This window comes from Stomoxys calcitrans, chromosome 5 (genome assembly GCF_963082655.1).
Source record: "Stomoxys calcitrans chromosome 5, idStoCalc2.1, whole genome shotgun sequence".
NCBI lineage: Eukaryota > Metazoa > Arthropoda > Insecta > Diptera > Muscidae > Stomoxys > Stomoxys calcitrans.
The window spans coordinates 61,733,688-61,750,416 of record NC_081556.1 but is presented as its reverse complement, the minus strand read 5'-3'; the positions used below and the strand labels follow the sequence as shown (position 1 = coordinate 61,750,416).

The 16,729-nt window shown below is 35.6% G+C and overlaps 1 protein-coding gene across 12 annotated transcripts in view; it reads right to left on the bottom strand.

The window, feature by feature from the left end:
• The window catches only part of LOC106091156 (dnaJ homolog subfamily B member 6), a 138,210-nt gene that overhangs the window by 12,567 nt on the left and 108,914 nt on the right, over positions 1–16,729 (bottom strand). For 9 of the 12 annotated variants that reach the window (XM_059368694.1, XM_059368700.1, XM_059368696.1 and 6 more), the window contains 3 exons: positions 5,155–5,393; positions 4,978–5,087; positions 4,606–4,848 (listed from right to left, as the gene is read on the bottom strand). In XM_059368694.1, the coding sequence (XP_059224677.1) occupies positions 4,606–4,848; positions 4,978–5,087; positions 5,155–5,219 (418 nt within the window). In that variant the 5' untranslated portion in view covers positions 5,220–5,393. Of the gene's footprint in view, positions 1–4,605; positions 4,849–4,977; positions 5,088–5,154; positions 5,394–7,672; positions 7,692–7,715; positions 7,735–16,729 lie in introns of those variants that run through there. The other 3 variants (XM_059368704.1, XM_059368703.1, XM_059368705.1) reach the window with 3 other exon arrangements.

Genomic DNA, 16,729 nt, shown 5'->3' with positions numbered 1-16,729 from the left:
GAACAAGCTAGTCTACTTAGTTTCATCAAAAGTTTCTTATAAATACGAGTATAACAAGTTATCATATTACAAATAAACTGAAAGTTTTGTTTTTACAGAAATTTTCACTGAAATTTTGTCCTACTAGATCAATGAAATTTTATGTAGAAAACAATTTTATTGAGAAATTGTCTTTAGAAAAAATATCATTTCAAAGCAAATTTTGTATTTAAAAAAAATTTTCATTGAAATTTTGTCTACAGAAGAATTTCATTGAATTTTTTTCTACAGAAAAAATTTAGAAAAAATGTCATTTAAATTTTATCTAGAAAAAATTTTATTGACTTTAGAAATAATTTTATTACAATTTAGAAGGGGCCCAACTAGGCCAAATTTTGTCAAGTTGTCACTTAAATTTTGTCTTACGAGAATTTTTATGGAATTTTTGTCTTCCGAAATTTTTTTTGTATAAACAAAAACTTTCGGGCTCGGGTTCAATAGCCACCCCCTGGCTACGTCCCTTAATTGGATGTTTTTAAATCGCCGTCTTCTGAACGAGTCCGTTCAACATAAAAACAAACGAACGACCAGGACGGGGAATGCGGCAAAGTTACTGGTTTGATCAATGACATTGACGTAAATGATACGTCCGCGCAAGAATGTAACAACAAGTAATTAAGATTTGCAGTATGCAAATAGGTATTAGGGACCGAACAACAATACGATTTGAACTTGAAACACATTTTATACACCATTTTAGAATGGGGTTACACTCATCATACAGTCATACTGATCGTAATTTCGAGAAATACCATATTGTGATCCTTACAATAATATATGTTCTTGATTGTCTTGACACCCTACGTCGATCTAGTCAAGTTCTTGCATCTGTTGAAATTCCAAGAGCATTCGAACGCATTTAGCTATCCACTTAATCTTGCACCGAAACATACTATTGATGTAGGACGTTGGGATTACAGATAGGCTACATCTTTTTATATTTGGACATATAGCTGCCATATATATCGATCCTCCAGTTTCACTCCTTGATCCCCTAGTATATGCCACTATGGACTATAGCTGTGCACGCTAGTTGTCGTGTTATGCGTAATTTATGTGACTCACGACTCTCAAGAAAATCCCGATAAACGATAAAATCGAGACCCGCGAAAAAAATTTTTTGGTGAAGCAAAAAACAACTATTTTGTATGTGACTCCAATCATACGGTATTTTAACACACGTATGAGAATGTATCACCCCTGCATAACCACTTATTTGCCTATTTCTTTTTTTATGTATGTATATATGTGTATACGGAAATTGTTTAATTTTCTTCAATTAATTTCCGATAGTATCAGTTGTACTTGAATTCGTACGTTTAAATACTGTATAATTTGAGACGTCATAAGTTACCAAGTATTATGAGTGATTCATGATCGTAATTTTCTCGCGAGAGTTGATCTTTCTCGTATGTAAGAATTTTTCTCCTGAGTCGTGATTATTGTCGTTAGCTCTCACGCACGAAGGATTGTTTTCAATTGCGGTGTCGTAATTGTCAATTACGAATCACGTGACACAACAACTTACGACTCATTTTTTCGTTATTTCATTTTTTCATCCGTTCGCTGCTAGTTTCTCGTAATGTTCTCTAAATCGTGGTTTTCTCGTGTGTTACTAATTCTTTTCGCGTGCGTCTCTAGTAAAAATTTAAAGGAGAGTAAGAACAGCCTTTAATCCTTTTTGCTATTTATTTGAAGTGAATTAAACAGCTGGTTTTCAGACAACAGCTGTTCGATGATGCAAATTTCTGCTGGAAATAAAACCTCCAATAGAAATTTGTAAGCTCTCAATTACAAATCTCTCAAAACTTGACTTGCCCTCATGCACTCTCTCGCTCTCTTTTGCCTCCAAATAAAGTACGTACACTAACACACTTACTATTGAGTCGTGACTTTTTCGTGAGCAGTAAACATCTCCCAAGTCGAGAGTGAGTAAAAATTATTAATATATGGAAATTTAATAACCTTTCTTTCTTGTCTAGAGTTAAATCAGAAAAAACAGTGTTTTTAGATAGAAAAATTATGCGTACATCCATGCGTGTGTTCATTCGTTGCTATATCAACAACGACTGAAGCCAAGGGAATTAGAATACGTGCGAATTGAGCATCAAGCTCGCGCAAAGAAAATGTAAGTTTTGTGCACCCCTGATATAAACCGATCTCAGATAATATGCGGGACTTTTGATATGGTCTCTTTTGTTGCTTTTGATTTCTTGTTTTTTGTTTGGCTTGCGGCTGCAGAACACGGCTGGCATACCACTTGCTCTGCTTTGGGATTTTTATACCCTACACCAATACTATTAGGTTATGTAAGAGTGACAGTCCTTAACAGACTCACATAGACAATTTTAGTTCAATTTGATACCACAGCAGCAACAGACCAAGGCCAGCGGTGGGAATCGAACCCACAACCCCCGCTCTGGCAATCCAAGCCCGCTACCAACTCGGCTATCGGGGCGCCACACTGTGGGTAAAACGGCCGATTTAGCGGCTTAAAACTTGTGGCGCTAGGTATTTTTTTTTTTTTTTTGCTAATATTTGTTTTTGGTTGAGAATAGATAAAGCTACAATAAGAACCAAAACATTAAATTCTGATTTTTTTGTTTTTTTGTGTAAGTTTCAACAATTTTCAATTTTTCACATTTAAAAAGTGGTTTTAATACCCACATCCTATCGTAAGGGTTTACTAATCTAGTCATTCCGTTTGCAATATCTCAAAATGTTAATCTGCGACGCTATAAAGTGTATATATTCTTGATCGTTTTGATATTCCAAGTCGATCTAGCCATGTCCTTCCGTCTATCCGTGTGTCTGCCGAAATCACGATTGAGGTCGAACGAATAAAGCTAGCCACTTGAAACTTTGCAAAGATAATTCTTATAGATGTAGGTCATTGGAGATTGCAAATGGGCTATTGGGTTGCCCAAAAAGTAATTGCGGATTTTTTAAAAGAAAGTAAATGCATTTTTAATAAAACTTAGAATGAACTTTAATCAAAAATACTTTTTTTACACTTTTTTTCTAAAGCAAGCTAAAAATAGCAGCTGATAACTGACAGAAGAAAGAATGCAATTACAGAGTCACAAGCTGTGAAAAAATTTGTCAACGCCGACTATATGAAAAATCCGCAATTACTTTTTGGGCAACCCAATATATCGATTCCGATTTGGATATAGCCCCCTTATACAGCTCTCATATAAACTGATCTCCCGATTTTACTTATTGGGCCCCTATTCCTAAAATGTCACCCAACTTTTATTCGATTAAGCTGAAATCTTGGGCAACGACTTCTCGTATGACCTCCAACATCTGCGCCTAGTATGGCATCAATCGTTCTATCTCTCAATTTGGCTTGCACCATATTATATAAATTTCTTGTCTGAGGACCCACATTGTTCCCAAAAAAATATAATATCTCCTAAAGTTGCAGGTGGACGCAGAAGATTCATACCGCAAAATAATTGCAAGGCAACATAGTAATATATGAAAAAGAAACTAGAATGAATCCTTTCGGACCCGCAAGTTCCAGTCCATGGAAGTCATAATATGTTTTTTTTTCTTGTAGTTTTGATATAAGCTACTTAGACATAATTTTTTCCTATAACATATATGCAAAGGTCACACAATTTTTTCACGAAAGCTACGATTATGACTTGTCTGGAATAGCTGTGAGCACCACACAGGCTGGAACATTGAGGTCCGATCTGTGTGCTGTTCATTGCTGTCACGAGAAGCTTAGCTGCGAGCTACCGGGCGCGTCCACAAGTTGCGGATAGTGGAATGCTCCATACGCAGTAGCTGCAATGGTCAGTCACTGATAATCAGCGAGCGGTACCGACTCTTGCATCATATGCAATGCTCGATATGACAAGCCGAGTTATTGGCGCCTTTAAATAAACAATAGCCACCTTGTGCCTGCGTCGATTGTTCCTTTGGACCGGAATAAGTTAGCTCACATACAGGAGCCACCTCCAAATGAAAATGTGGCTACAACAACTAACAGCCCGAACTGCTCAATTTGTATGTCGGCATCGCAGGCCGACATCTGTTTGATGTTTTATTCTTTGACTAAATTTTCCCACCTCATTATGTCTTCAATAAATCAGCAAAACTCACAAAAGAGAATAAAAATGATTTACATTCATTTAGTGTCTGATAAGAAAAAACAAATATAAAATCATACGGATGCAGGATTAAACAAAGTTTTGTTCACTTAAATGCAATGAAAATTTGGGTTATGATGACATTCTGAAACAATTTGTATGTTGTATTTTCACAAATTAAAGAATCACCCGAACGGTTGCGTTGATGGAGGTGATACTGTTGACCATACTGTTAATATTTAAGGACATCATTTTGATTAAACGTTTCCACTGGCAATTTTTAAAAAATGTTCAAATTGAAACTTTTCACAACGAGCAGAAAGCTATTTAAAAAAAAGCGCTTTTAGCCGCACGCCACTGCATACAAATAGCCGAGTGGGTGTGTGGCTATATTAGATGATGCTGTTGATGCTTTGAGCATTTTAGTACGAACAAGTAGAATGAACTGAGAATGTTTGTTTACCGAACAATTTCTGGAATGGTGTGGACTCAAAGAGATTCCTAAAGGTGAACGTTTGATAGCGATTACCACGCTTTGATGAACCATAACTGGGTATATAGTCGCCATAGCCTTTAGCACCGGTTGTGCGGTAGCGATAACCATTTGAACCACCGTAACTGCCCCCAGAGGTGTATGACGAAGAATTACTGCTGTAACTGCTCTTGTGCAAGGTCGAGCGTGAATCGTAGATTTTTCGTTTGCGTTCTTCGTAAGATTCATTATGTTTCCAATTATATTTAGATTTTGTTTTCAATATTATTCTCAAGTATATAAGGGATTTTCTTTAAATATGTAGAAAAATCTCTTATGGATATGAATACACATTTCACTTACCGTCGGACAAAACTTCATAGGCTTCCGATAATTCACGAAAACGTTTGTTCGCTTCATCCAAATTATCCGGGTTTTTATCTGGATGCCATTTTAGTGCTAATTTTCTATACCTGTTAAAAGCGGATAAATATATTAATCCAGTTTTGCGCCAAAGCGCTGCAAGCAGGATCTTCTTACGCTTTTTTTATTTCAGCCTCTGTCGCTGAACGAGGCACATCTAGAACTTTATAATAATCCACCATTTTGAATGTTTAGTTCTTCTTCCACTTCGGTGCTGGTTGAACAATGTACGATGTTAAGGGGCAGAAAGTGTTGGTGGGATTTCGCCAAAGCTACTACGATGTCCAACACCTGTAATGGTCGTATCTTCCTTGAAATGTCTTTTGTTGGGGAAATATTTCTATCAAATTTCGAATCTGCAAATAAAGAAAGTAAAATACAATAAAGTTAATATTGCAGCGTCAACTTTGCCCAAAATAAAATTAATTTGAGGGGCTTGGTCTCGGTCTTTAAAAAAATCACAAGTATAAACAATTTTAAAAATTGCAAACATAGTTTGAAGACTCGCTAAAATCAAGATTGCAATATCGTGACAAAAATGTGGAAATAACTTTAGGTTATGGCGGCAGCCCGCAATCAGACTCAATTAGACAATTTTATTCTTTGTGATGTAAGGCCACCGTAGCGCAGAGGTTGGCATGTCCGCCTATGACGCTGAACGCCTGGGTTCGAATCCTGGCGAGATCATCAGAAATAAAAAAATTTCAGCGGTGGTTTTCCAAATCCATCCCTCCAAATGCTGGCAACATTTGTGAGGTACTATGCCATGTAAAACTTCTCTCCAAAGAGGTGTCGCACTGCGGCACGCCGTTCGGACTCGGCTATAAAAAGGAGGACCCTTATCATTGGGCTTAAAGTTGAATGGGACTGCACTTATTGATATGTGAGAAGTTTGCCTCTGTTCCTTAGTGGAATGTTTATGGGAAAAATTTGCATTTGCATTGATGTAAGGGAAGATCTAATAGTTCTCAAATGTCCTTCATATTTGAAGAATTCGTAACATGCTACCTTCTGTTCTATTTAAATAATTTAACGCTTAGAAAAATCGAACTTATCAGATTCCTTGGGAGTTATTCCATTTAATGGCAGTTGAATGAGGTCTGTTCGAAACAAAATGAAAATCTTCATTTTTAGTCACTTATAATTTTTATACCCTCCACCATAAGATGGGGGGTATACTAATTTCGTCATTCTGTTTGTAACTACTCGAAATATTCGTCTGAGACCCCATAAAGTATATATATTCATGATCGTCGTGACATTTTATGTCGATCAAGCCATGTCCGTCCGTCTGTCCGTCCGTCCGTCCGTCTGTCCGTCCGTCCGTCCGTCCGTCTGTCTGTCGAAAGCACGCTAACTTCCGAAGGAGTAAAGCTAGCCGCTTGAAATTTTGCACAAATACTTCTTATTAGTGTAGGTCGGTTGGTATTGTAAATGGGCCATATCGGTCCATGTTTTGATATAGCTGCCATATAAACCGATCTTGGGTCTTGACTTCTTGAGCCTCTAGAGTGCGCAATTCTTATCCGATTGGGATGAAATTTTGCACGACGTGTTTTGTTATGATATCCAACAACTGTGCCAAGTATAGTTCAAATCGGTTCATAACCTGATATAGCTGCCATATAAACCGATCTTGGGTCTTGAGCCTCTAGAGTGCGCAATTCTTACCCGATTGGAATGAAATTTTACACGACGTGTTTTGTTATGATATCCAACAACTGTGCCAAGTATAGTTTAAATCGGTCCATAAACATAAACTGATATAGCTGCCATATAAACCGATCTTGGGTCTTGACTTCTTGAGACTCTAGAGGGCGCAATTCTTATCCGAATGGAATGGAATTTCGCACGACGTGTTTTGTTATGATACCCAACAACTATGCCAAGTATGGTTTAAATCGGTTCATAACCTGATATAGCTGCCATATAAACCGATCTGGGGTCTTGACTTCTTGAGCCTCTAGAGGGCACAATTCTTATCCGATTTGAATGAATTCTTGCACGAGGTATTTCGTTATGATATTCAACTACTGTGCCAAGTATGGTTGAAATCGGTCCATAACCTGATATAGCTGTCATATAAACAGATCTGGGGATTTGACTTCTTGAGCTTCTAGCACGCTTCTACATGTTTTTTATTATAATATTCTATTGAGATTCCATTGCAGGATATTGTCCGGCTTAAGACCATTGTTTAATGCTTTCTATTCAAAGAATAGCATAGCAAAAACATTTAAAAGTCAGCAAAAGTGGGTTGTTGCTAGAAGCATTTGACTGGCTATCCGTATCGCGATTTCAATTTCGACCAAGAAATATTATCAGCGGACGATGTCAAATGGACCATGTTGCTCTGCATACCATCCCGACTTGTAAAGCGCACATCTGAATTTGAACAGGGCTATTTAAGATGACTTGATTCACAAGCGCAATAGAAAATAAATAAAATCTTATTTCCTTTATTTAAATCCAACTTATCTAACAATACCAATAGCAACATCTTTTGCAAAACTCTTTTGCTCTTCGCAGTGACGTAGGTACCACATGCGGCGTGACGATTTCAATTTCGACCAAGAAATATCAAAATTCTATTTTTATCAGATAGAATAAATACACTTGTGGCAGCGTTCTTTACATTCTCGAAGCGATTCTGATACACGTATTTAGGTACCACGTACACTGGTTCAGGATATTTTCTAACTAGCCATAAACCTATAACTTGTGAACCGAAAGAGATAACTAACAATGATTTTTAGATTTAAATTTCTTTTTGAGACATTTAATGTCAAAGTTGAACTTTTGCTTTTCTTTGGCAAAAGACAAAAGACGAAACGTTGTTTTCACAACTTACGATGGTAAATAAATCATTTTAATAAAAAGAAATTTATTGAAAAAAAAAATGGAAAAAAATTTATCTATTTAGTTCACTATATTGTCCCATGGCAGCCGGTTGTACGTACCGGATTGACCCGATGGAGTCCTTCATTGACAAGGGCTGCCGCCTCAGTGTACAACACACTGCCAAAACAACATTATTTATTTAAATTATATTGCAAACGCAAATTTGACAAACAACATTTATTCCATTGTTCATGGAAAGGAACTGGGGCAAATTTCTCATATATCAATAAGTGCTGTCCGATTCATGTTTAAGCTCAATGATAAGGGATCTCCTTTTTATAGCGGACCCCGAAGGGCGCACTGCGGGGAATGTGACCTCGAAAGTGTCGTTTAATTAAAATTTAAATTTCAAGCTATAACAAAGTATTATGCACCATTCGAAAGGGTGTAAAATTCTCCTTCATATTCCAAAAAAAAAATATATTAGGCAGGGCTGCGAAGTCGAGCAATTTTTACTCGACTCCGGGAAGATTGCTCTACTTCGACTCCGACACCGAAGTGGACTCCAATCACATCATTTTTTTAACAAAAATATTTTTCTTAATTTAAAATTAAAAAAAAACTCTTTCCCAAACTAATATGTATGTGTAGGGCATGTGGGGAAGATGATGTGACGTTGGAGCATGTCATTGCCCGGCTTGAGCGGCTAAAAGATACCGGTATATAGGTGGGGACACAATACTAGACATGAACCAACTTAGGGGAGTGGTGTGAAAAACAATTAAAGATTTTGTAAGTAGCACGGAATTCTTAACTTAAAATGTTCTTTTTCAAGGCTACTTTTTAGTTTTTAAAGCGCACAACAAGCCTATTAAAAGCTTAGACGTATGTCTATAGTGGCATGGGGCGGATTAATATATCCACCCTCTTTTAAACCTAACCTAAGCCAATATGCTTTTATAACAAACAAACAAAAAATATTTTCTTAATATTTTTCGACCATTTGGCGAAGAAAAGTGGATTTTAATGACTTTGACATAAAACCGCACCTGCTTCCAAAAGAAGTAGGCTTATCGCCATTAATTCTAGTTTTAATATAGAAACCATCAAATGCAACAAGGCTCTAAAACAGTTTCCAGAAATCTCACTCCTAGAAATTTTGAGCACATTTTTTTCGATTTTTTGAGCTATACAAAATTGCCGGCTTTCGACAAGCTAACATGACCTTGTATGACGGGAAATTTTTTTAAACTAGTTTCATTCGTCCCCTTTACGCCAATTCAAATTTCATTTAATTTCCTCTTTCCTAACTCGAGTTAGAATTTTTCTATGACATTACTATTCTTGGATATTTTTATACCCATTCGTTAACTCGTCCATCCGTTTAACAGACAGCCGAAACACGATAGCGTTCGAACGAATGAGGCTATCCGTAAGAAAATTTTCATATGTAGATACTTCTTATTGAGGTGGGTCGTTGGCTATTGCAAACGGATAATTGGTCCAGATTGATTTTAGCTTTTAATATATACTTAACAAATGTTTCGTACCACGTTTTTGAGTGCGAACTTTCAATCTGTTCGAAAACTGAGCTTGTTCAAAAAACGGGTGCAGGTTTTTTATTTTTTTACCTTACACCACTACTGTCGTACAAGGAAGAGATATAGACCCATTTACAAGTATATCGATCAACTTAGAAGCACTTCCTGCTTTGATTTAGCTTTGTCCGTGTGTCTGTCTGTCTGTGTTAATTCGTGTAAAAATTTATTACAGGCGTTTTTTTTAACCTAGAAACGAAGCCTAAGGAAATCAGAAGAAATCGGTTTAGACTTAGCACAACTATTTCCTCTATGTCTCCTAAAATATGTACAGATACAGCGGTCAAAAAAAGTATTCTTCATTAGCAAAATTGATAATAAATTCACTTATTTTGGGTAATTGAAGAAAATTTAAAGTAAACAAATAATGCAGTTTTATGCAATAGTTTATTTTTCGTAATATGTTTTAAAATAAATTCAAAAAATAAATTTAATTAGCGCAAAAAATGCAATTTTATATAATAACACCAAAAACAGAACAAAAAAAGTATTCATCATTGATGTGCTATCATCAAAGTCAAATTCAAATATTATTTGGGAATCCCCCTTTTCTGTTTTATTTATTAAAGGAGGCTTTGCCCTTGACAGCAAATATTTAATTTCATTGAAAATATAGTTTTTGTCAAAATGGGTCGTAAGCAAAACGAGGTTTCTGATGAGGTAAAAGTTTTGATAATAAAACACCACAGGAATGGTTTAACTCAAAAAACTATCAGTGAAATATTAAATAGACCACGATCTACTATACAATCCATCATCAGAAAGTGGACAGAAACGAAAACTGTTGACAATAAACCAAGATCTGGTCGACCAAAAGCACTTTCAGTTGGAGATGTGCGTTGGCTAGTGCGGCAAGTTCAGAAAACTCCGAAGACAAATGCGACCATTCTTCGTAAAAACACTATGGAATATTTAGGGAAGGAAGTTACTACACAAACAATTCGAAATACACTCAAAAGGCATAGTTACAGAGGAAGAACTGCACGTAAGAAGCCCTTTATAAATAAAATAAACCGAGTGAAAAGGCTAAACTTCGCAAAAATGTATGTAAAACAGCCCGAATCATTTTGGAAAACAGTCATTTTTGCAGACGAGAGCAAGTTTAATCTTTTTGGGTGCGATGGAAAGGTCATAGTGTACAGAAAACCAAATACAGAGCTTGAAGAACGAAACACAGTTGCTACTGTAAAACATGGTGGAGGTGGTTTAATGGTTTGGGGGTGTATGGCGGCTTCAGGAGCGGGAAATCTTGAAATTATTAATGGAGTAATAATGGATCATAAGTATTACATTGACATTTTAAAGAGGAATTTAAAAGATAGTGCTGTAAAACTTGGGCTTGGTAATAACTTTCAATATTATCAAGATAATGACCCCAAACATTCTGCTTTAAATACCAAGATGTGGATGCTGTATAACTGCCCCAAAGTCATTAAAACTCCTCCTCAAAGTCCCGACTTGAACCCAATTGAACATCTTTGGGAACATCTCGAACGCAAATTGAGAACGCCCAATTTTTCGAGCAAGAGTCAAATGCAACAGGTGATAATGGAGGAATGGACTAATATAGACCAAAATATAACCGCTAAATTAGTCCAATCGATGTCAAACCGTTTAAAAGAAGTTATAAGACGCGGTGGTCGAATAACAAAGTATTAATTTTTTTAAATTATGTTATTTATTTTTTTGTTTTTTTGCAATGATGAATACTTTTTTTGTTTAATTTTTTGTGTTCAGCTGTAAAATGGCCCTTTTTGTTCCAATAAATACTATTTTTATACCCTCCACCATAAGATGGGGGGTATACTAATTTCGTCATTCTGTTTGTAACTACTCGAAATATTCGTCTGAGACCCCATAAAGTATATATATTCTTGATCGTCGCGACATTTTATGTCGATCTAGCCATGTCCGTCCGTCCGTCCGTCCGTCCGTCTGTCTGTCGAAAGCACGCTAACTTCCGAAGGAGTAAAGCTAGCCGCTTGAAATTTTGCACAAATACTTCTTATTAGTGTAAGTCGGTTGGTATTGTAAATGGGCCATATCGGTCCATGTTTTGATATAGCTGCCATATAAACCGATCTTGGATCTTGACTTCTTGAGCCTCTAGAGTGCGCAATTCTTATCCGATTGGAATGAAATTTTGCACGACGTGTTTTGTTATGATATGCAACAACTGTGCTAAGTATGGTTCAAATCGGTCCATAACCTGATATAGCTGCCATATAAACCGATCTTGGGTCTTGACTTCTTGAGCCTCTAGAGTGCGCAATTCTTACCCGATCAGAATGAAATTTCGCACGACGTGTTTTGTTATGATACCCAACAAGTGTGCCAAGTATGGTTTAAATCGGTCCATAACCTGATATAGCTGCCATATAAACCGATCTTGGGTCTTGACTTCCTGAGCCTCTAGAGGGCACAGTTCTTATCCAATTTAAATGAATTTTTGCACAAAGTATTTGGTTATGATATCCAACAAATGTACCAAGTATGGTTGAAATCGGTCCATAACCTGATATAGCTGTCATATAAACAGATCTGGGGATTTGACTTCTTGAGCTTCTAGAGGCCGCAATTCCTATCCGATTTGGCTGAAATTTTGCATGACGTATTTTATTTTTACTTTCAACAACTGTGTCAAATAAGGTTCAAATCGGTTCATAACCTGATATAGCTGCCATATAAACCGATCTGGGATCTTGACTTCTTGACCCCTAGAGGTCGCAATTATTATCCGATATGCCTGAAATTTTGTACGACGGATTCTCTCATGACCATCAACAAACGTGTTTATTATGGTCTGAATCGGTCTATAGCCCGATACAGATCCCATATAAATCGTTCTCTCTATTTTACTTCGTGTGCCCCAATGGGCGCAATTCTTATACGAATTGGCTGAAATTTTACACAGGTCTCCAACATATAATTTAATTGTGGTCCGAACCGGACCATATCTTGATATCGCTTTAATAGCAGAGCAACTCTTTTCTTATATCCTTTTTTGCCTAAGAAGAGATGCCGGAAAAAGGACTCGACAAATGCGATCCATGGTGGAGGGTATATAAGATTCGGCCCGGCCGAACTTAGCACGCTTTTACTTGTTTTCTTTAAAAACAATGAAATTGTGTACATATATATCACACAAGCACTACTGCATCATTAGTTTAATATGTTTTTATTCCAATTGTCTTTTGTAGACTTATTAAAAAAAAAACATTGAATGATGAATACTTTTTTTGACCGCTGTATGTACAGAATTTTTTAAGACAAAAATACGCTGACATTTTTTCAATAGATTAGAATTTCAGGGAGATTTTTTCTAAACACAAAATTTCAATGAAATTTTTTTATACAAAATTTAAATGAAATTTTTTCTAAAGAATTTTTCAATAAAATCTTTTTTAAGGACAAATTTTGATTAGTAGTTTATAGCCTCCAAAAAAAAGCAAAGCAAAAGCGGATATTGGTTCGGCTATATTTAATTATGGAGCCGTCAGGGTCGTATTTGCTTTGGCTATTGGAAGGCATCAAAGTGTTTTGAATGCAATTTTTATCCAAATTGGATAAAAATTGAGACATTTATGGGCTCAAAAGGAAAAATTATCAGTCGACTGAGGACTCCGCAAATCAAATGTCAGTTTGGGTTATAATCAAATCTAAAAAAAAATTCCCTCTTTGCACCCCATTAGCTTTGTCCATAATATTTTAATCGTTTTTAATGTCGCTATTACTGAAAAGAAAATAAATTAGAATTTTGAAATAAAAATGCTGGTGAAAGAACAAACCGTAACGCACGCTACAGAAAATATTTTGCTACAACCTTTTTTCAGTGAATTGTAAATTGACCTGACATTGCATATCTAACATTTATGTTTCTAATATAGTAAAATTATTTTTGTTTTTTTATTCCTAAAACTGAAGACTATTAAGAGGAACCCGGCACGGGATAGTTGTGAGCACCATTGCAGGCTGGAACATTGGGGTTCTCATCTGTGTGGTGTTAATTGCTGTCACCAAAAGCTTAGCTGCGAGCTATCGGGAGTCCACAGGTTGCGGATAGTGGAATGCTCCATACGGAGTGGCTGCATTGGCAGTCACGGATAATCAGGGATATCGAGCGGAGAGTCTCAATGAGAGGTCGGGCGGCACCGGATTTACCGAATACAGTAAATTGCGGATGACATTTTTTTTAATATTTGCCAGTGTTCTTGCCGATATTCCTTTCCGGTGCCGACTATATAATACCCTACAACTACCCTATAAGTGCAAATTCGGAGCTGTATCCAAATTTTTTCCTAGTTCAATAGGCTAAAAAAATGCCTTCAAAGTTTTCTTATAAGCTACATTCCATCAATGGTTTGCGAATATTGGGCCAAGCTATAGTCAGATCTAGCCCTTTTTGAAAACGCGATATGATTTGCTTTGCTATACAATACCAACAACGATCATCAATAGTTGAAGTCTTACGTTTGACTTTTTTATGTGATGAGGCATTTGCAACTATTAGATAGATCAAAGCATCCTACTATTTCCTTAATTTCTCTATAAATTTTTCGTAGTTTTGGGGTAATTCTTGCCTTTCTTTGGGACAGTGCTTTGTTCGTCCTACTATTACTACATTATTGTAAAAAATTAATTAATTACAATTGAAAAAGCTCTAATGCGACTTTTCTATACATGATTTTAACTTTTTTTTTGTTTAAAATTAAAAAATTGTTTAATTTTTTTTTTGTATTACAAATCATACATGCTCCTATTTTTTTGAACAATGGAGTGACCAAACAGAAAAACATTAATTGACACCAAAATTGGGTTGCCCAAAAAGTAATTGCGGATTTTTTAAATAAAATTTTTAATATTTAATAAAACTTAGATAAAACTTTTTAATAAAACTTAGAATGAACTTTTATCAAATATACTTTTTTAACACTTTTTTTCTAAAGCAAGCTAAAAGTAGCAGCTGATAACTGACAGAAGAAAGAATGCAATTACAGAGTCACAAGCTGTGAAAAAATTTGTCAACGCCGACTATATGATAAATCCGCAATTACTTTTTGGGCAACCCAATATATAAAACTAGCATCCCGATGGTCCGCTTCGCTAGCCCCGTTTTTGTTACCCGCTTTTTAGTGTTGGACTTCGAAGAAACTAGATAGTCAGTTTATAAAATTATGAAATTTTGTAATAATTTTTGTAAAGATAGTACCAAGAATAACAATACTTCGAGAACAAGAATAACAATTCATCGCTCAATATATATTGTCAAGGTATAAATGAATCCCAATTAAGCTTGAGCTTAATTCGTAAAGAAAGTACCAATTTGTATGTTTAAGTACCTATATGTATGATTTTGAAAATAAAATCTTCTGGTCGTTGAGAGCTTAAGATCACTCTGTAAAGAAAGCACCATTTAGCATGTTTTAGTACCGAAATGCTTTTGCTCAGTTCGTAAAGAACGTACCATTTTGTACGTTTAAGTGCTTAAATGTACGATTTTGAATAATCTTGACTGTATAGTCAAGGTGTACTTGCATACGAATAATAAGAGCTTTAGCTCACTCCGCTAAGAAAGAGCCATTTTGTACGCCTGAGTATCTAAACATATCAATAAAAAATATTTTCTAGTTGGCCAAAATATTCCTTCACACATGTTAGATTATTTGTCAAGATTGCGATAATGTTAGTCAAATTGTTTAATTTTAGCATGGACCATTTAGTCACCCATCATATATTTCATTATCGTACCTACATGCCAAATTTCGGACCTCTAGCTCAATCTGTAAGGAAAGTACCAAATGGTACCAATATGTACGAGTTGTGGATAGATTATTTAGATAGTGGATAGTTATTTAGTAAGATCTCTAGCTCCATCTATGAAGAAAGTACCAAATGGTACCAATTTTTGCACCAAAATGTGCGAATGGTGAATAGATCGTTTATTCACCCATCATATAGTTCTTAGTTGGACTAGCATGCCAAATTTCAAACCTCAAGCTACATTTGAACAGTATAAACGAAATGTCACGAATTTTGGTAACAAAATACACGAATTTGGAATAGATAAATAAGTTTTCCATTATTTGTTTCTTAGTTGTACCTACATGCCAAATTTCAGACCTCTAGCTTCAACTATGGAGAATGTACCAAATAGTACTTATTTTGGCAACAAAACAGAAATGTAAAAAAATCATTTAGTTATTCAAGTTTTACCTACACGCCAAATTTAAGACCTCTAGCTTCATTTGCGCAGAAAGTACCAAATGGTACCAATATTGGTTTCAAAATGTACGAATTGTTAAAAGACCATGGTCACCCAGAATAGTTTTGATAGTTGTACCTGCATGCCAAATTTCAAACCTCAAGCTCCATCTGTAAAGAAAGTAACAAATGGTACCAATTTTCGTACCAAAACCTACGAATTTTGAATAGATTATTTAGTCACCCATCATACATTTCCTAGCCATTTGTTTTTTTTCACCCTCATCTTTTTGCATCTGATGTATTTTAAGTTAAATTTCAAAATTCTACCTCTATCCATCCGCCCTGTACAAAGATCAGCCATTTCGCACCTTTTTGGTACTTTTTTTAGTACCTAAATGTAAATATTTCCAAAAACTCTTATAGTCATCAAATTAAGGTTGCCATAGTGCATCTAAATTCAAAAATTCAGAGATCTAGTTCGATTTACAAAGAAAGTACCAAATATTACCAATTGCGGTACCAGACGTACGTTTACTCCCACTTCCAGTGCGATTTTCGAATTTTTTTTACCAAACCTTATTTTTCAGAGACGCTCTTTATATTGAACCCAATAACATTATTCTAGCCTTTTCCGTTCGCGCTGGGAAAATATGTACCATTTCGTACTTTTTAGAACATTAACATACGAATATCACCAAATCTAGACTTATCCCTTGCCTGCGACCCAAGACCAACATTCGTGCAAAATTTCATGATTCTAGCTTCACGCAACTCTTTTATATATAGATTTATTACTTATAATAAATTCATATTTCTTATTTTATTTCTTACATACCCTTAGAATATCACTAATTTGGATATTGATATGCCAACAAATTTAAATTTTTAAAATAACAGCAGGTAGCAAGGCGAATTGCTACAACAAAGAACCTTTTTTGGGAACCTGATATGTCAAAATTTGCAAACAGGGCGAAGAAAATTCGATTTCGCCCTGACATTTAAAATTCTGAGAAAGAAGTTTAATAACTTTTGGGTGTCAAGCTGGAAAA